Source organism: Rhagoletis zephyria, unplaced genomic scaffold (genome assembly GCF_001687245.7).
Source record: "Rhagoletis zephyria isolate East Lansing unplaced genomic scaffold, Rhagoletis_zephyria_1.1 Rzeph_scaffold_01029, whole genome shotgun sequence".
In the NCBI taxonomy this organism is placed as follows: Eukaryota; Metazoa; Arthropoda; class Insecta; order Diptera; family Tephritidae; genus Rhagoletis; species Rhagoletis zephyria.
Window position 1 is genome coordinate 42,714 of NW_016158113.1, and position 21,314 is coordinate 64,027.

General features: G+C 39.3%; 1 protein-coding gene across 13 annotated transcripts in view; it reads left to right on the forward strand.

The window, feature by feature from the left end:
- tay (tay bridge kinase) overlaps positions 1-19,903 on the forward strand; it is a 50,260-nt gene extending 30,357 nt beyond the window's left edge. For 12 of the 13 annotated variants that reach the window (XM_017615527.1, XM_017615525.1, XM_017615526.1 and 9 more), the window contains exons 7-15: positions 8,645-9,196; positions 10,300-12,080; positions 12,922-13,179; positions 13,265-13,755; positions 13,870-14,267; positions 14,523-14,618; positions 17,729-18,116; positions 18,175-18,256; positions 18,333-19,903. In XM_017615527.1, the coding sequence (XP_017471016.1) occupies positions 8,645-9,196; positions 10,300-12,080; positions 12,922-13,179; positions 13,265-13,755; positions 13,870-14,267; positions 14,523-14,618; positions 17,729-18,116; positions 18,175-18,256; positions 18,333-19,479 (5,193 nt within the window). In that variant the 3' untranslated portion in view covers positions 19,480-19,903. The remainder of the gene's footprint in view (positions 1-8,644; positions 9,197-10,299; positions 12,081-12,921; positions 13,180-13,264; positions 13,756-13,869; positions 14,268-14,522; positions 14,619-17,728; positions 18,117-18,174; positions 18,257-18,332) is intronic. The other variant, XM_017615537.1, reaches the window with a different exon arrangement.
- The last annotated feature ends 1,411 nt before the right edge of the window (positions 19,904-21,314 follow it).

Consider the following 21,314-nt stretch of genomic DNA (forward strand, 5'->3'; position numbering starts at 1 on the left):
GAGTCGAAACGCTTTAAGACGTTGCAAATCGTAGCGTTGCAACCATTGGCACGCATCGCCATCGTAGCTTTCGTTAGCGGCAGAGGCGTCGTTGTCGCTATGTTGTTCGGACTGTCGGGTAGACAAACTCGCGGTTGGTTGGTCGGACGACGGTCGGTGTACCCTCTAATTTCTTTGTGTGTTTTTTTTGTTCAGTGTCTAGGCTTTCCCCCACATCCGTGAAGTNGGGTAGACAAACTCGCGGTTGGTTGGTCGGACGACGGTCGGTGTACCCTCGAATTTCTTTGTGTGTTTTTTTTGTTCAGTGTCTAGGCTTTCCCCCACATCCGTGAAGTGTTTTTTTTTTTGTTATTTGCCCTTTTTTTGTCGATGTTTTCATCGTCTTTGTAGTATCTGCTACCGCTGAATGTATATGTATGAATATTCAATTGTTGCTGTCATTTCTTTGCTTTGTAATTCTTTTTGATGCAATTCTGCCTCTGTTACTGGCTGTTTGGTTAATGCATTCCGTATTCGTTGCTGCTGCCGTTGCATTTTTCCCTGTTGTCGGCTCGTGAATATCATTGGTTGTATTGTTGGTGTTACAGCGCAATGCCTGGTCAAGTTATACATAGTATGATGTGTGNATGTTTTCATCGTCTTTGTAGTATCTGCTACCGCTGAATGTATATGTATGTATGTATGTATATTCGATTGTTGCTGTCATTTCTTTGCTTTGTAATACTTTTTGATGCAATTCTGCCTCTGTTACTGGCTGTTTGGTTAATGCATTCCGTATTCGTTGCTGCTGCCGTTGCATTTTTCCCTGTTATCGGCTCGTGAATATCATTGGTTGTATTGTTGGTGTTACAGCGCAATGCCTGGTCAAGTTATACATAGTATGATGTGTATGTATGTACTATATGCTATTGCATGTGTATCCAAGTGCATATATGGATATCTATATCAAAATAGCAACGCAACAAAAGAAAAGACTAACCAAGTGGTACAAGTAGCGGAAGCACTGGCCACCACATCAGTATTCGCAGCGAAAGCCATAACAGCTCCGACAACAACAGCAATAACAGTGAATTAAATGATAGCCAGAAACAGCCTGTCTGTCTGTCTTTTCATCGGCGACGGAATCGTTTTGCGAATTTGCATAAATACACGTTTTGAATACTGAAACAACCAAATGAAGTAACGAAAAAAATTGGCCAAGGTAGAGTAAGGCTTTGTCTCGGACGATATGAATTGCTGTTATTATTATTTATTTATTTTTTTAATAAACAAGTGCTATCGTAACTTTGGCGGCAATGCAGAAGAATTTTATTCTCAAACCTAACAGGCTATGTATGTAACTATATAGCCAAAGTATAAACAAATTTTCAATGATTTAGTTCTCAACCAGTTCATGATGCTCGAGTCTTACCTACATATATAGTCGCTGATCGACCGTTAAAGATGGATTTTTGCTATAAAACACTTTCTAAATTTTTGCTATGGAGTCTGAGAAGTTAAGCAGGCCCCTGATAGTCGAGCCCATTTTTTAGTGGAACTGTCAGAATTGACAAACGTCCTATTAAGAACCGTCTCCTTTTGTATATTTTTAGTAATGTTTATACTATAATTTAATACATAATTCCTTTTTCATGTTAAAAAACAAAAAAACATACCAACACGATTTGCACAGAAGCTTTACGCTCGAACGCAAATTTTATACGACTTTTGGTTTTTATTGTGCTGAAAGGCATAAAAATCTGGCTATTGTGGAGCTCTCCCACCTCGATGTCTCACCTAGAGTCATGTATAAGGCTTTTAACATGGCGTTTTGCTCTGGCTCTTTTGAGTAACTCTAAAAATGTAGCTATCCGCCCCGCCTGGTTGGCTGTTCGTGGTATCGTTGCCATTTTCGTCGCCTTCGTGCGCGTCGTCATGCCTACAGTAGTGCAAATGTATGTGCATATGCATGGATGTGTTTGTAGAAAAAATTTGTAAACTGTTGTATATGCATATGTATGTTTGTATATTCGTGAAGTTTTTTCTTCTTTTTACTGCTGCCATTTTCGGAATCTCTTTACTCCCCATTCGCATTCATTCTGCAAAATCTATCCATTGAATGCGGAGCTGGCACTTGTTTTTATTTTGTATATTTTTTTTTGTTGCTGGTGTTTTTGTTATTTCTTTTATCCACTTTTTCATGTGCGTGTATCTCTCGCCGTATGGGGTTAATCAAAAAATCTCCACCGAAATAAATTTTTGATGAGAAAGTTTGATATGGCGCTGTCAGAGAGATAAAATTAAAAAAAAATAAAACTAGCTACAAATATTGTGATGAAAGCTAAAAAGCGTAGTATCCATTTTTGAATAGGGTGCCTGCTCTGTAGCTAAAACCAGCTTGGTCCATATTTGAAATGAATTTTAAGTATTTGAGTATGATCCACTGCGAGGATATGTATATGTTCCCCAAACTTCAGTCTGAACATTTCACTACAGAACATTCAGTCAATTTCTTCAATGTTTTGCCGGAGAGATGATCCGGTTAACGTGGAGGATCCAATAATTACCTCTAATATTAATTTATGTAGTTGCTGCAGAACATGTTGGAGACCAGTTTTTTCGGGAAACAGGAAACGATAGAATAGAAATCCAATGTACGGTTAAATTTTGATTTTCATTGTAAGGTCATAGCTGATACGGCCCTGATTTTTTCTCACCCTTCGGCTTAAGCTCATATTACGTTTCTACCTTATATAGTACTAGGGCTGGGACTATTCGTTGGGATATTCGTGAATACGGATAAGATCCGGAAATCGGTAACATCCGTTTTCTTTTATTATCCGGTTTATAATATGTTTATTTTGTTATCTGGATATCCGATTAACATCCGGATATTTGGATTTTTAATCAGATACTCGAAGGTCCGTATTTTGCAGATATCCAAAAAATCCGGTTAGAACTCTCAGCCCTAAATATGTACATTTGTATGTATGCATGTATTTAAGTGCATGAAGCAAGGTAGCGCAGTGAATACTGAAATTAATTTTTTTTTAGTGTTTAAATTGTTTTCTTGCTTTTGTTTTGTTCTCCAAATTTTTGGTTTTTATTTACATTTCGATTACTTTGCTTTCGTTTATATACACACAAATATACTCTGTCTGGAAAATCTCTGGTTCCCAACTGTTGCGCTTCTAGTACATTTAGGCCCACTACTGGTTTGCGCTAAATCTTTTTTGGCTGTAGTTGAGTTTGCAGAGGTGCTTGCAGTTATTGGTTAGATTCCACAAGGTTCCAAGATGTTAAAATGTTAACACAAATTTTTGTTTTGTATTACCAAGCCATGAAAAAGTATCTGCAAAGTGCAGAATGGAAGCGAATTTGAACGAAATAGCCACCAAACACATATCTATGTAAAGTAAACAAGCCCACCGCTGCATCCGTTTTTTCGATAATTCCGAACCAGTTCTAAATTCGACAGATAAGATCTAGTTCGTCATCTTAGATATATGCAGATTTCTAATGGAAAAAGTGTAATAAAATATTTTTTTTAAAGTACCACATTTCACTGATTCTGGACTGGTGGAAATCTAGTTACTTTCGGTTACTATAAATTTGATTCACTAGTCCGCAGTTTCTCTGCAGGGTATATTTCCGAGTATATGTGTGTGGTTTGATTGTTTTCTCGCTTGTCCGTTTGTCGGCTAGACTGTCAGTGGCCATCAGCAACACCGCCACCAACACTATGGTTACTGTTCGAAACTTGTGCTCTGGCCATTGTCGTTGACAGTGCTTCAACGTGTTTTCAGTCTTACGGTAACTATGGCTAGGGTATTCGCCAACTGATTTACCGATCACCCCTTTGTCTTGGTTAACATGAACCGCCACTATACTACCCAACGGTCGAATCGTTGGATCTCGGCGGGTTGTAGAAAAAATGTAAATGCCGCCTCGACACTCTCAATCAATTAGTCTTAATTTATAATCGCGCGGATTACGGTGTTAATTATCGACATACCAACGGCGGCGACAAAGACTCTTTGCCAGTAAATGTATATTTGTGTGCTTACTGTTCACAGCGCGAACATAACCGCCTGCAGCCCAGCATGAAAATTCATAATATATATATACAAACCGTACATGCATACATATATGTACGTACATTCACTTTTAATGCATTTATGTGTGCATATTTATAGATGCAATGTGAGCTTTCGTTCGTTTATCCATGAAGTGTCAGTTATAAAAGAAAATAAAACAAAAATCAAAGAAAATGATTTTTCGTTTCTTTGAAATTTGTGCAAAAATGTTTACGTCGGCCCATCGTCAACATTAACTACTATTGCTTGCACTATCGCCATCGTCATTAGCATAACCATCAGGTAGCAGCAGTTAGATTTTTGTTGCCAACAATCGCCATCGCCACATCTCGTCAACGTCCTCCCGGCCAAACTTGTACATACTCTTCACCCCTACCCGTATGTATGTATATACCCATGTACTTGCATTTAATTAAGTACACCGAGGCTGTGTGGTTGTGGTTGCGCTCAACGAACGTAATTGACTAAGTATTTTCAAAGCTTTACGACGCACAGTTGTCGGCGTCAAACCAAGCAAATTGAAGAAGTGAAGCAAAGTGGTTAAGTGGTATACATTGATGTAGCGGCAAATATAGTGAATTAAAGTGGTGTGTGGTGTGGGGTGTGCAGTGTGTGCGGCGAACTAGGTATAGTGTAGTAAAGTGAAGGTGGTCGTCGACACCAAACCATAACTTGTGGCCGCACCCAATCGTAGTCGCTGTAGTCGTCGCCGTTGCCGTTGTGGTTGCCTTTGCTGATTCGCATAGCTTTATTTTTTTCTAGTTCCTCTAGTACAACAGCAGCAGCAAAGCCAGCAAAAGCAAACTATGTAGTCGGAATAACCAAAGAGCCAACTAGCCAGTTTTCTAGCACTCGTATGCGCAAGCAAAGGAGCAATCTGGCGAGCGAGCGACGGTAGCATGCTGTTCCATTATTCGCAATTGCATAAATACTCGAACATATGTATGTACATGCATACATACATACGTGCATATGTACATATTCTAATACCAATGCATTATGGTTGGCGCTCACCGCAGCGGAGCAAACTGCAAACATTGATTCGCCCGACCTATACTTCCTCCCATCCACCCGTGATTTCGGTTGCTCACTATTCACTAGCAAACCAGCTAAAATCTCACTGCACTAACATTATTGTGGCATCCGTTATGATTTTGCCCTGGTGCTCAATTGAGATTTTTGAGTACTGAGAGTTTATCTGCAAACGACTGTGTTAGCTTGGAATATGAAAAAAAGAATCTTTATATAGTCGCTCAGATCAAGAACTGCAAATAATCCACTAAAACGCCCCGAGGCTTACCACGACAACAACTGATGAAAACAAAAACCTTAAAAATATGTTCCCTTTTGCCAAAGAGAGAGACACGAACAGCAAGGAAAAAAAAAAAACGATGCCAAATTTTTCATTATCTTTTTGTTACTTAAAATTAATTTGAAAGACATGTGGATTTTTCTTAGTAATAGATTTCGGAACCCACGGGACCCGCGGTACAATTTGGAAAAACTTCGGGATGGGCGGGTTCGGGACTTAAAAATTTTATTTCGCGACGGGCGGGAACGGGATTAAATATTTAGTCCAGTGCCCATCTCCCAGCTTACACGAGGAGATCGTTACAATGATTACTGTTTTTCACATCATTACAATTCCTGAAGTCTTTTTTTGGAATGCTACTGGAGTGATCGTCCTTGGTCAGATACACACAAGTCTGAGTCGTGCCGGTTATGTAGACCCCACTTGTCGTAGGAAAGGCTTAAAAAACAGATTGAGTTCAAAAATATGCTCGTCCAGTCTTTCCGCTTATCGGCATTTGATATTTAAGTTTTTAGTTACATATATTTTCAATCAATTCTTGCCCCCGAGGTACTTACATTATGTTCATCAAGAATAAACTACTATCCACTCATATTTTCCTAGTCCACGCCAGCAGGCTGATTATCGCCTACTGTGAAGGTCTATTGCATCATTCCGTTTTTTCTCAGAGATCTGGCTCAATGTACTGGTTTGGCAGAATATTTTATTGTTTCTCTTGCGAAGCATCTCAAGCATAATTTTTTTGTTATTGTTCATTCGCTCTGATTTTTGAAAGTGTTGTTTGTTTGCAAAAATTGCAACCATATGTTTTCAGATCATAAATATGTTTTCGTGATGGATAATTTTTGCTGGCTAAAGTTTTTCCAGCATAAAATGAATGCCCCTCTGCTCTCTCAGTTTTTGAGTTTTGGATGTGCATTAGGGTGGTCAACAAATGCATGTGAAAAAGTGAAGTCGGATTTTTTGTGCTCTCAGCCCCTAGGATTGTTCTATACCGAAAAAATATATTCATATTTTTTATTTTGAAATCAATAAATATTTATGTAGGGGTCGCTCACAGCGCTTAAAGTTTTCCATGTTTTTTTTATGAAAGAAAAAAAAACAACTTTTCGTAGAAATGATATGGACTTCTTAAAAATCTGTATTTTTCAGTCCGGAAGACACTATTTCCCTGCAGGTGATTACCATAATATTACCCAATTGTTTATTTAATCATTTTTTCATAAAACTATAAATTATGGGTTCGCAAAAAACCCCGAAAAATGCAATGGAGGGACCAATAAAAAATCGTTAGTATTAAAAAATGGTTAAATAAACAATTAGGTATTATTATTGAAAGTCTCCTGAAGAGAACTAGAGTTGATTTTCAGGAATTCTATACCATTTCTACGAAAAGTTGTTTTTCCCCATATAAAATACATGGAAAACTTTGAGCGCTTGGAGCGACCTCTAAATATTTTTTGATTTCAAAATAAAAAATAGGGGTGTACGTTTTTTCGTTATAGAACAGTCCTAGGGCTTGAGAGCACTAAAATTCCAGCTTTACTTGTTTCGGACCACCCTAATGTGCATATGTACTAGTTACATATTTTTAGTTCCTGCCCGAAATCTTGTAACCTCTTGATCTTTATTAGGTCGATACCTTTCTCGTAGAATACATTGTTGTATGCTTGTAATTGACATCTTTCCAGATGCGTTTTATATTCCACACACGTACAAGCTCGCTTTGATTAATTATTTTGCTTAGTACGATCCAAACGCTAGCTATTGTGTTGTGTCTAAAAAAATTTTGTTTTCTGTGAACAGTTTGCTATTATTGGCAATTAAAGTTCACTCGCTGATTTTTAATTTTGTGTAGTTTTGTTTTCCACATAGTACGGCTCCCAAGTTCAATGTGAAATAATCAATTTATAAATTAAAAACAATATATAACAATGCAGATAAATTAAAAATTAAACGTCGTTAGGAAATGTGAAATAAATAAATCGTTTTACCGCGCGTACACCAAATAAGAAAAATATAGGCCGCCTAAATAAAAGGTTAACACTTGGCTGGAGAAAAACATCGAGAAAAAGTCAACGTTTCATCGAAATACATAATAAAAACATTGCCGAGAGATCAGTTATATGTATACATAAGCTCTTGAACTCTCTTTTTCCTTATAAAACTAAATTTTTCGCAAAATTAGAAAAATGAAAATGAATGTGTTTGACTACTTTCGGTACTACAAGTACTTCGTTAAACTTTGTCACGGTACAAATGGAAGTGATGTACGTATGTGTACGTGAAAAAAGTTGGTGTATTATACAATAAAACATTACTGGTAATTCTATTTGAATTACTTTGCATTACGCCGAGCACTTTGTGTGGTGTAATTGTAGTTGCTGCCGTGTTTGTATTCCGTGTTTTCGATTTCGTTTTCGATTCGAAAACTCACGGAACATCATACGCATCGTACAAAATAGCAATTATAGTACGTGTAGAGTCTTCCGGAGGCAACGCGCAGGATGGCGCTGCTGCGGAGCCGACGAGCCCTGGAAAAACATCGACTACAACAACAGTATCCGCAACCACAACAACAACAACAGCAACACCAAATCCACCGGGTGCCAACACAATCACAACTAGTCCAATACAACCATGTGCGTCAATTTCTTCCGCAGAACAAAATATCTCACCATTGCAACGCGATATTTCGCCAAAGGTGAGTTCGTAAAGTGAGAATAAAGGGACATGTCATGTGCGCACACAACGGTGCTATGTTCGGCTCGTCATTCCTCGGAATTTTTTTTTAAGAATCTGCATGTAGAGAATATCGAAGCGGGAATCAAATCACTGTACTGAAGCCCTGAAATCACAATATTATACATAACTTTTAGATCCCATTGGTAGAGTTACATTGAGGTTTTAATTCAAGAACATTAGTTCCGTAGCGTATTGCGTAAAATGCTAAAATTAATCTTCACGTGGACACTGTTTGCAGTCTCCCTGTAGTTTACTAAACCTGATTTTCCTTTAACCAAACAAGGTGGAATACTGGTGGCTTTCAATGCACTTTTTTTTTTAATAAAATACATTTTTCACTTATACCAATAATTCTTTAGGTATTTTTATAAAAAATATAAGAAATAAAATATTGAAATTTTATATATGTATGTAGTTACATACATGTACATGTACATCTATTACCTTTATAATTTAACTTGAAAAATAATAATTTCTAATTACGTGACATATTCGCATCTTATCTTCACAGGGCTCTGAAAGGTTGGCACCTATAGTTTTTCCTTCGACTCCTGCACAACACATCGCAAATGCGACACCGAGTCCTACAACTCCACGAAAATCATCAGATTATCCACAGCAGGCGACAAGTGTTAATGTTAAGAATGAGAGCAATGAGAATTTTCCGGCGCCAATTGTCTCTGCGGGTGTGGTGCCCGGTGTGGGTCCGGCAGTGGGAGTGGGCAGCGGAATCGGGAGTGGAGTTTCAGGCATGTCTCCTGCTGGCTTGGGACAGCAAAACAAAGATAATGTTCCACTGGGAAAGAATAGTAGTCAAACTACTGTCAATTCGATGGACGCGGTGTCAGGATCGGGAGTTTTATCACCGATGCTTCAGCCGGCAAGTACAAGTGTATCTGCATCTTCTTCACACACGGCTACGATCACTAATGAAAAGCCATCAGCTAGCCCAAACACACAACCCATACAACAGCATCAGCAGTTGCTACCTCCGCAACAGCAAGCTCCGGTGGCAAGCATTCAACCAAATTTGCCGCCTAATTTTTCCACAGCATCGCATCAGGTAAGCATTACTTTCGAACAGAAAAACTATGAAAACCTTGACACGTAGTTGTAAACAAATTAAAAGCAGGTTTGACCAGGTAAGCACCGATTGAGAAGGATAGCCACTACTTTAGAATATAATAGATTCGTTAGAGGATGGGCACTGCGACCCTACCCTAGGTCTATTGTGCCCTCAGAGCTCAACACAATACCTCGTCCAGCCCTTATTCCTAGGGTATGCATATGAGCCCATAGCCTGCAGTGACCTGTTAGCAGTCCTGTAATAAATTTCATATTAGTCTTGTGGAGTGTCATTAGTTCTCTGGATCTTCTGGGGTTATAGCTTCCTAGCTTTCACTTGCCTTAATCCAGACGTGTTCTCCTCGTGTGTCCTACTTAGGTGAACCACTACTTTAACTGTGCCTATCAAAAGCCACTTCGAGATTAATAAAATCTGCAGTGGAATTCTAGCAATCGCTACGCTAAATTTTCCTCGCCAAAATTCTCTAAATGAAAAGCAGTGGGGCCTAAAAGTATACCACATGGAAAGGTAACAGATGCAATGTATAATCAGCGAAACCTGACAATATGAAGGCCATATAAATATATGTTGCGTGATGCTAGGCACACCTGCTATTCTTTTGGAGATTTTTGGCGATCAAAATTAGCGATAGCAAATGTTGGAATCCGGCTGCTGGGGAATTTATAGTTTAAAATTTTTTAGTCGGTCTTACATAGTTTTTAAAACCCTATTGAATATTTTAGGTGTTCATTTCTCTTTTGGCTATAACGTGGTGATTAACTTAGAAAAAGCGGGAGAGGGGTGATTATATTTATTTACATGCATAAAAAACTTATTTATGTAAAAAATTTGTCGTAGGTTAATGTAGCCAATGATAGCCATCTGTAAGGTGGTCTTTATTATTAGAAGTCATGCAGAGCCCCGAAGTGTTGTCGGGATTGGGGTTTTTAATTTTCACTCACAAATCGTCCAAACCCATATTTAGAGTGATTTTTTTTTACAATCAGGTTTTAGCCTAAAATTTGCTTTACATAGATGAGTATTATTAAATATATTTACCCCATTGAACGAATAACTCAGTTTTTTTTTCTATATTTAAGGTGCCCACGGAAACGAGAAACTTGGTCCCATCTTCACCCGCACAACAGCTTATTGAGAGCCCGTTTGGTCCAAAGCTAGCAGCAAATCCCGTTGGCGGCCATCTCGTTAGCTCGCCAATCAGTACTATTCACACAAAGAATTTGCCTCTCACTCAAGGCAACAATGTGCAAAGCACGGTAACACCAATTTCCATGATGTCTGGACCAATGACGACAACAGTAACATCGGCATCTGTTATGGGTGGCTTTGGAGCTAGCAGCAGATTGGGTCCCGGGCCACCTATGCATCATTTGCAAAGTGGTTTTACATCAGTATCAGCTACAAATCCCAGTATTGGTGTAAAACCAGGAGAAGTGACAACTGCCGCTGACGTACCAAAAAGTATTGCGGCACCGCCACCTGTAATAAATGGTTTTATACCCGCTTTCCTGCCGGGGAACGCATCAGCGCAAAATAGTGTTCGCATCTCACCTCACATGGGTCATATGACACCAGCAACAAGTGGGCCGCCAATCTCGGTCGTGCCGCTATCGGCAAATTCCACCACATCAGCGTCTGGCATTCCTGGATCTGTTACCAATACAAATGTAGCAATGTCTTTACCCGTTACAGTGGCGGCTTCGTCGGGGGCTATGACATCGGCAACTATGGCCACCATGCCGAAAGGTTCTTACGTGGTTAGCACAAATACCACAGGTACAATGTCAAGTAGCGTATCAGGTCCAAACCATGGCATATTTGCTCAAGGTAATGTAGCTATGGGCATTCCCGGTGGACCGCCGATTATGAGTGGTGTTCCAAATGGCATGACCCCAATGCTAATTCATTCGCCCTATCGCACGCCGTATCCGGGATATCCTTTATATGCACCATATAGCGGTCTGCCACATAGTCCCTATCATCCACCTGGCGTGCCATCACCTAATGCGTCTCCCCGCACAATCGACACACGTACTGGCAGAGAAATAACACCCATAGCACCTTCACCTAAAGTAATTGCAGCTGGGATGCGGCCGATGACACCAGTGAGCAGTTCGAATTCGGCTCCGACAACGCCTGTTAGCAGTAGTGGCGGTACGACAATTGCTGCACCACCACCACAACCACAGTCAACTGCAGCGTCAGTGCAAATGTCACTGCCAGGTTTGATACCAGGTCCCGGGCCAGGTATGCCACCTGGTCAAGCTCCGCATTTATTGCACCACATGCCCTTTGGAGCTAATCCACATGGGCCGCCACAGCCAATGCCGACTGGTGTTGGAATGCAGATGGGCATGGGAATGCCAAATAATCATGGTTACAGCAGCAGTAATAGTAGTATCAGCAATAATACAAATACAACAACAACAGCATCGATCGCAAACGCAACATCCTTAAGCAGCAATAGTAATAACAGTGGCAATAGCAATAGCGGCATAAACAGCAGTGGCAGTGGTGGACCAGTGGCTGCTAACAACAATGCTATTCAAATGCAGCGTGGAGAGGGCTCACAATTACTTCCGCCACCTCCTCCGCATATGCTTTCACATCCACATCTACCACCACCGCCCACCCACACCGGAGCGGTGGCGCCGGGCCCACATATGGCTCCCATACCACACATGCTAATGCATCCACAACATGCAATGTTGCGCGGCATTTCTCCCAGTACTGCCAACACGGCCAGCGGTGGTAATTCCGGCCTACCGTTAATTGGTGGCCCTGCTTCTTCATCTGTGATTCAGAGAGTTATCTCCCCTAAAAATGAAAATCCCAGCAGGGAGCGCGATATCGCATACAGGTACCAATACATTCACACTTATTATTATGCCAATTTTTATACCCGCGCGCACTTGTATATAAGAGTATTATATCTTTGTTCGCATAACGGTTATTGAGAATTAGAAAAATCAGATAAAATCCACGCCAACTTCCCATATAAGGATAGTTTTCAATAACTATTGAAACCCAATTCATTGCTTAATTGCTCATATTCAAATTCAGGAGTACCGTTAATTTCTTCGTGATCCAATGATCGGAAGTAAACAAAATTAGTATGGGACCACCATCCGATAAAAATTAAAAATTATCGAAAACGGTTACGTAGTCCAAAGTTATCCGGTCGTCTTAACGATTTTATTTATTCATATTTTTCAGTTCAATCAATATCAAAAGCCATGAAAATCTTTTTAATTTCATAGGGAAAATGCAAGAAGTTTTAAAATTTTCAATTCGATTGGTATTTCTTGCCTTTTCCCAGGTTTTGTATAGTTAAAAAAAAATATTCTCGTGAACTATATTTTTATAAAAAAAAAAATTGAAAAATTTTGCATGGAAAATCGAATTGAAAATTTTAAAATTTCTTGCATATAAATAAATAAAATTGTCAAAACGTCAGGTCCAGGGTATGCCTATTTTTGTCACTGAATATATGAGAAATATTCAGATGAATTGATAACCTCCTCCTTTTTTGAAGTCGTTAAAAAGCAAAACACAATGTTTAATATGTACGTGCGCCGGATATATAAAGTTCGGTTTCGTCCGAACGGATTTTTGGTTATTTTTTTTTTTAATACTGAGAATACTTAATTAATTTTCCATTGTGTTATTCGATCTTATGACATGTAAATTCTTTATTACAGCATACCGCGCTCCGCGCCATCTATGAATACTCACAGTAGTGGCAGTAACAGTTTACCTACTGGTGCTCCACCATACATGACAACTGCTGTCAGTAACAACAGTGTGGGGTCCGCAATTCCGGTGCCCTTTAGTAGCACGGTTTCTGCGATGCATCCAATGCATTCGCATCCAACGACCACAATGGCATCATCGCATCAACAACACATTGCTACGTCGCCTAGTCTACCCTATCCACCCAAAAATACACTATGGCCCAGGTAAGTCAACGCAAAAAAAAACACAAAGCATTAGTGGACCGCATAAAAGTTTATTTTAATAAATATAAAAACATTAATACTTTAGTTCATCGCTGCAATTAACTCCATCAACGGCAACGACGATCAGCACGTCATCATCATCCAGTTTGACAACGCGTCCAACCCCGCCGCCGGCGCAATCTCAGGCATCATTAAATATAGCTGGTGCTTCGTCTGCTTCCAATGCTGCGACAGCTGCTGCTTCAATGCCTGCTAACTCAGCTTCTCCCCAAACATCACACGCTGCTGCTGGATCTCTTACTACATTTCAACCTCCATTTTTCATTACTCCTTTGCCACCTCCTCCACCCATAGTACCCGCTTCTTCTATAAGCAGCACCTCAACTACACCATCTGCATCGTTGGCGTCATCGGGTGCAGGAACTATAGTTGGAGCTGCACCAGCGACTGTTGGTACCACATCGGCATCTTCAATGTCCTCCACACAGACGACTGTTACCACAGCAACAAGTACACCGGTAACAACATCGGCACCACATCCTTTCTCGGCCGAATCTCTATTTCAAACTAGCAAAAGTAATTGAACATATTAATTTTTATTTTGAAACTGCTACTACACATACACATTTTTCATTATTTACTTCCCAATCCCCCTCCTTGGAACCATTACACGCCTTTTTTGTACCTTAGATGATCAAGCAGATCTGTTGAGGCGTGAATTGGATAGCAGGTTTCTCGATCGTTCTGGTTTGGCTGTACAACCGCCGGCACCACCACCACCCTCCACGTATTTACGTCAGGAGCTGCACCATCACCAGCACCAACATACACACCTACATCAGCATCAACAGCTTATTCCGGCCGCTTTGCCGGCAGCACTTCCAGCTGCACCGCCCCCAGCACCGGCACCCATATTCCCGCAATTATTCAAAGACATTCCAAAAATTGCGGCAGTGGAAACACCGTTCTATCGAACCGGCATTGGTTTGCCTGGCTATCCGGGATATAATTCGGGACTGCTACATCCAGGGCTAGGTGGAGCAACGCCTTTCATGCCGCCCGGGCACCTAACTTCATTCGCGCCAAAGGTAAAACATTACTTATCTCTGCATGTACTGCACAAGCGAATGCGGACACTGCTGCACAGTATATAGCTTATATACTGATACTTTTACATAACTACATACACATACCTACTATTATACACAAATTTTAAATTGTCCACTAACAAACTATCCGCCAAACAAACATACATTCCTCTAACACCTTTTCTTGTTTTCATGTTAACAATCATCACCATGTTACGTTTCGTATCCCAACAACCAAACAATCCAATTATTTAGCCGCCACCGCCATCATCGCCCTCCGCTAACACCAATGCCACGAACTCAAACAATCCACCAACGAATCTTGATTCCTCTAAATCTGCGAGGTTTACGGTATGTTTTTTTTTTTGTTCTGAACACCATCTGTAGAAATCTGAACATTTAAAAATTATTGGTTAAGAAGTATGTAGAGTCGGTAGCAGCACGTTAGCAAAAGCTAATGAAATACAAATTTTTTAGTAGCTAAACTAATGAGACGTTTTAAATTTTATTTTAATTTATTTTTTGTTCTTATTATAAATTTGTAAGTCCAAATAAGTTACGTATTTTAGTAAATCAAATGAATGGAACGTTTTGAAAAGTAAGATTTTAACCGTTTGTCAATTGAGGCAGCAGACTATTAACTAATTGATTTTGAATATTTTAAGGCAGAGAATATATCCAATGCTATTTATGCATTTTTAACGTAATTCGTACAGGAATTCTATTGCATGCATTCGTGATATTCGGCTACACAGATATTTTGCAGCAAGCTCGGAGAGAGTTTGGCAATTATAGCAAACTAAATTTATTGGACCAAACTGTCGTAGAATTAGTGTTGCCGTAAACAATTTTTCGGGGCAATTGTTGTTATACACAAAAAGTGCAGCTATACCAAAAAATAGAAAACTGAATGTATGCTGTGGGTGCTTCAAAGCTTACGAACCGGTTAATTTATGTACATCTGCAATTTAATTTCGTGTTGGCGATAGGCATATAAACAACACTCATGGTGTTACCCTATGCCTATGAATTAATATCCGAATATAAGGAAACTCAGTGTAACTATCTCAGAGCAAACTAAAGAGCTGTCATCTTGTTTGCCAAACAAAAATTTCGTTTTCATAATACAGAGCTAACCTGCAACCGTGTGCCAAACTCGATGTAACCGCCTTAGAGCAAAGAAAGCAACCCCACAACCGTCGGGATTGTCACTTCAGCAAAACTCCCCAAAAGAACCTTTGGGGAATTCGTATGATGTTACAACTACAACAAACAAAGCAAGTTGTTTGCTAAACAAAAGTTGGTCTGCATAACACCAACCTAACACATCAGTGAGTGGTGTATGTGTTTCAGTTGTGTATTAGCCAGAGATCGCAGAGAACAGTTAACCAGAAAAATCATTTATGTTTCTCCCAAGGCGAATTCGTACAAGGTCGCCTTATTCTTAGCCTTACATGTGTTTTATCTTTATTTTTGCGATTTTAGCTATCAAATTAGTAAAAGCAAAAACAATAGGGGAATTCGCTCTTATGTGTATTCGTTGTATGTTGTGTAATCGTAACTTCATGAGCGTGTGATTTGTTGTTGCTAGCGGTACATCAAATACACATGCAACAACAATCGCACGCTCGTTCAGTTACACTTACGCAGGATACAGCGAATACACAGAAGCGCGAATACCACTAATATACATGTAAATTTTGTTTTTGTACTATGTATTCCTTCTATATACCTTTTGTGATTTCGCCTTGGCTTGTACGTATATGCTGTTAATGGTTTCTCATTTTACGATACACTTCGTCCGTTATAATAGGTGCGTTCGTTTAAAATCTCCAACAGAAACCAACCAACTGCCAAATTCCGGCGAAATGTCATCTGTTCGCTCACAAGAGAGAAATATCCAAAATAGTACGCGAACAGAAAATTTGCAGAAACTTGCAAGTTAGACGAACAGCTGATATAATTTTTGTTTACATTCAAAAGTGTAAAATTTAAAACGTTCGAAAACTCATTACAAAGTGGTATCCTGGCACAGTTTATTGATAAAACAAATAACTACTTACTTCTTACAAGTTTAATTAGTCGCATTTTGTAATTTTTAACTTCCAAATCATCAAATTCAATTTTGTGATTTGCGTAAATGCCAACCAGCTGTTTTTGATCAGCTGTTTTCCTGTTGGCAAATTGCTGTTGGCAAAAATTTTTCCAACAGAAACCAGCAGCTTCCCCTCAAAATGAAATGTCACTTTGCTCTCTCAATTTCCCCTACTTTGCAAGTTTTTTGCGTACGCGAACGCAAAAACTTGTAAGTTTTGGTTAAACATGAACAATTAACAGCTACGCGAACGAACCTAATATAGTCGGCAGAGCTGGCCAACTATCGATACTGGCTTCGTTCGATACTTTCGATGTTTAGAAAGAAAAAAATCGATACTATCGTTCCATCATACCGGGTGAAGTAATAAGAGCCAAAAGATAGATTTCACAGTGCCTTATTTGAAAATATGCCTTAAAAATTGTATTTGAGACCACGGCGCAATAACCAAAAAAGTAAATCCTTCGATATATCAATAGTGCCATCGATAGGTTGCCAGCTCTAACAGTCAACCGCTGAGATTTAGTTTTTGGGATGAAATCGCTATCGAATGCCGTGATCTCAATATCAAATTTCGAATACCACGATTCGGGCCCAGGTTTGTTCATGAATCGCTTCCAATAAGGGCTGCGAGTTCTATTCGGATTTTTTGAATATCTGGATATTCAAATATTTGATAAAAAAATACGAATACGTATCTGGATAACCAAATGAACGGATATTAAGCGGATATCCGGTTATTGTAACAATATCCGGATATAAGGATACTCATACATACATATAAAAAAGTACGAAAACACTAACCTAGCCAGTAGTTACTAACTAAAAAAATTTTAATTAGTTTTATTTGGGCAGTTTTGAACTAACAATTCCAAGAATATATTCCTTCGTTTGTCTAAAGTGCAAGAATCAGCTATTTTTCGTAGTGGCAAATTGTTAGAAGTAAACATTTCTCTAACATAAACTTACAATTTCAAAATTTGCCCAAAGCCAAGGTTTAAAGAAATGTTAGTATAGTTGAAGGCCTTTGAACCGTACATACATTCATATGTACATATGTATATGTACTATCGGTTGAATAGAACTTTTGATCACGAAAAGCATAATAAATTAATTTATATTATTACAATTATGTAAAGTTTTAATCTTCTGCATTTTAATACATATAATATTATTATTCACTTTAATATCGTGTCATATTTGTCTTAATCATGCTGATACAATTACTTCCACCCATTCCTATGCTGCAATTTTCACTTCCTCACATAAAAACAATACATAAATTATAAACATTAAAACACATGTATGAGGAGAAGCTTTAGAACCCTACTCAGTCAACATATGCGCTTCTTATCTTTCCAAATAGAAAACTGGTCGGTGGAATGCCATGCATGTGCGTATCGCGTGGGAGATTTACTATAACCAAAACAAACAAAATCCCGATAAACTAGCCAATAACCAGGCCGGCGTTGCTGGCGCAACTCCAGTTGGAGCATCACCAAGTGGGGCTCCTTCTTCTATGAATGCAGCTGGCAGTGTTGGACCTTCGCCATCTTCGTCGGTAACGCTAAGCGGTCTTAAAGCTTCGCCAGCACTATCGTTAAGCTCCGCGCCGCCACACATGCTGCATCGCCCGGGAGAGTTACCACCTGGTGCAATGGCAGCTTATGCTGCTGGTGCTTTGCCAGGTCGCTCGCCCTTCGAAACATCTCCGTTATCGACGAGTTTCATAGGAGCACCTCCCAGTCATATTGGTAATTGTCTTTAAACACAAATAAATGATCAATATATTATAAGGCTGTTGTCTTACAGGCACAGCAGTTTCGCCATTCGGTCGTTATGCTGCACCATTTGGTTTCGGTTTATCACACTTCGGCTGTGAAACGTGGCGGCCGTAAGTATTCTTCAAAAGTTTTAAATGAAAATAATTCTATTATAAACTTATGAAAATGTTTTCAATATTCTCACAGGTTACAACGTGCTGTAGCATATCATCCAGGCGCTACCAGCGCTCCTATGTGGCCAATAAAATCCGATCCGGCACTGGATAATGCGCGCCGTGAAGCGGAGGAACGTGAGAGGGAGCGTGAAATGCGCGAGCGCGAACAGCGCGAACGTGATCGGCAACGTCGCGAACGAGAAGAGCGTGAACGTAAAGAAAAAGAAGAGAAAATGAAGCGTGAGCAACAGGAGCGTGAACGTGAGCGTGAGCGGGAACGCGAACGTAAAGAGCGCGAACGCCGAGAATTGGAGCGGCGGGAATTGGAGCGTGAACGAATGATACAGCAACAACGCATTAACGAGAGTAACAAACTATCACAGGCGGCTGCCGCCGCTGCTGCAATGAACACAACACAGCGTGATCGTTCTCCACATCGCAGCATCAACGATCCGTTGGGCGGGCCCAGCGGTGGTGAGATACGTATAAAAGAAGAGCATCCGCGTACCAAAGAAGAACAAGATGCAATGATGATGCGTGCTTCAGCTGCTGCAGCTGCGGCGGGCGACGCACGCTATCATCAATCCATTGCAGTGGCTCAAGCTAGTGCGGCGGCTGCTGCACACCATGCATCTTTTATGGCCGGTCGGCATGGACCACACGCAGTGGGACCACCGCCACCGCCTCATCTCGCCCGCACAATGATGCCACCCTCTTTAGGCGGACCACCAATGACACATTTCGGACCTCCTGGACCTCCCGGTTGGCCAATGGACCCCTATCGTGATCCATATGCTCCAATGCTACGTTATAACATAATGGAAGCGTTGCGTCATGAAGAAGAGCGACACAAAGTGGCACTTAGCATGTATGCGGCACAGTCAGCGGCTCACCTACGAGGCAAAGAACCCAGCCCAATACCGCCGCCGACGGTGGGGGGTCCTTTAGGACCACCACCACCGCCACCACATCATCGCATTCAGCAGTCACCGCACCACCAACAATCGGTTGCCGGGCCACCGCCACCTACGATCATAGGAAAACCCCAAACACTTGGAGGTATGCCCCATCCGATAGCCATTGATGCGCATCATCCCGCAAAGAAGGATGAGCCTGGAGCGAATGTAGGAGTCAGTGGCATGCAAACAACGTCTTCGCCAGCGGCACAAGGTCGATGATAAATAACAACTCATATTTAGAAAGTGTAGTTGTCGAATTGTTGAAGAACTGCGATTGCAAAACTTGCTAATTTTTGTAAATGTGTTTTCTTTTTTGTGCAAACTTGATCGCTTTAGCTACTGTTACTTTTTGTTGTTGGGTATATTGTAATGTGTAGAGCCATGTATAAAGCAAATCTTCGTACATACAAAAGTATATATGCAATATTTATTCAATAGTAGTATGTATATGTATTAACAATGAAAATAATACAAGTAGCTTACATGCAGCAGAGAGAAGCAACAATTATAAAGACTTTTGAATAACTTTCTTAAAAAGCGCAACATTCTACGAAGCGATTCGTAGCCTTTGCAATTGTAAAATATTTTATTTTTTTTAATTTTATTGTATAAAATATTTAAAACAAGTAAAATTAACTGATGATATGTATGTATATGAAAAAAACTATAAGGAATAAAATATTTACTTGATCGCATACATAAATAATTTATACAAAATCGCAGACTCGAACTTATGCATACTCGATATAATTTAGCGATAATTATATAAAACGTAAATAAAAACAAAAAAAAACTTCAGACATACAGACAGCATGTAAGATATTTTAGGTGGCGACCTGTCGAATTGAATTCTTTACAATTGGACGGACATTATATATGAAAACACGTACATTTGTACGTGCAGACATACAATAAGTGCAAGCAAAACAAAAAAAAACCACTTCAGATAAAATGGGAAACCAGTTAGTTCGTAATTGTATTAAATTGGTAGAATATTCGTAGGTTTATATACATTCATATATAAATAAATGCATAATAAAATCTAATTAGTACATAAATCGTCAGCACACACTCCCTGAGTATCCTTTCCTCACCCATCAATCCAAAAATTATCCGCTATCTACCTATGTATGTCCACACCTGCACCTAAAAAAAAGTATATATATATACACCTTGAATATTTAGAGCATTTGTATTATTTGTATAATGATGGTATAAAGCAAAAATATATATTAAATTTATAATTATAAAATTATTACAATTAAGTAGCTTTACATTATTTATAAAAAATTAAAGTAAAATAAAAATTAAGAGGGAAGTGAATAAGTAAGATACATACACGCAACATGAGAAACAAAAATAAATTAAAAGTGAACTAATTTGCATATTATGTAATGTAATAAACGGATATAAATTAAAGATAGAAACAATGCTAAAATATTATAAAAAAAAAAAATAGTTTCATTTTTATCATTTGTGTAAATAATGTTGCCGCCACGAAGTTATCGCGCAAATGCAAATGTAGTTGTCAAAGTACCAAATTGCTGGCAATATTTATCAATATAAAATATCTGATAATTATTGCTTGCCAAGAGCAATATGTGGTCTCCATTGCGGTTCACAGCTGAAAATATAATTGCATACAAAAAAGTCGCCGTTTGTAAATGAAACGAGCAACTCCAAAAGGAAATATGAAAAATCGCGTCGACAAGTGTCCGTGTATAAACACGGACTTAGGAAATTTGCTACGCTTTCTACTACCGTTTTCTAAAGGTTTTTGTAAAAAACAAGAAATTTGTAGCAAAAAAAACCCGACTTCAATTCTCATAAAAAAAATATATATATATATACACTATATATTAAAGCGGGTTCGATTTAAAAATCGCTCATTGCTCTGTGAAAATCGTATTCTAGGGATCAAAATAAGAAACTTTGCCGAAGGAACCATACCTCTAAAACGAATTCTGATGTCCCCCAATTTGGGTCGAACTTTTGGGTAGGGGCAAATTTTGAAAAATCCCACTTTGACCCATTTAGAGTGCTCCAATCGAGTC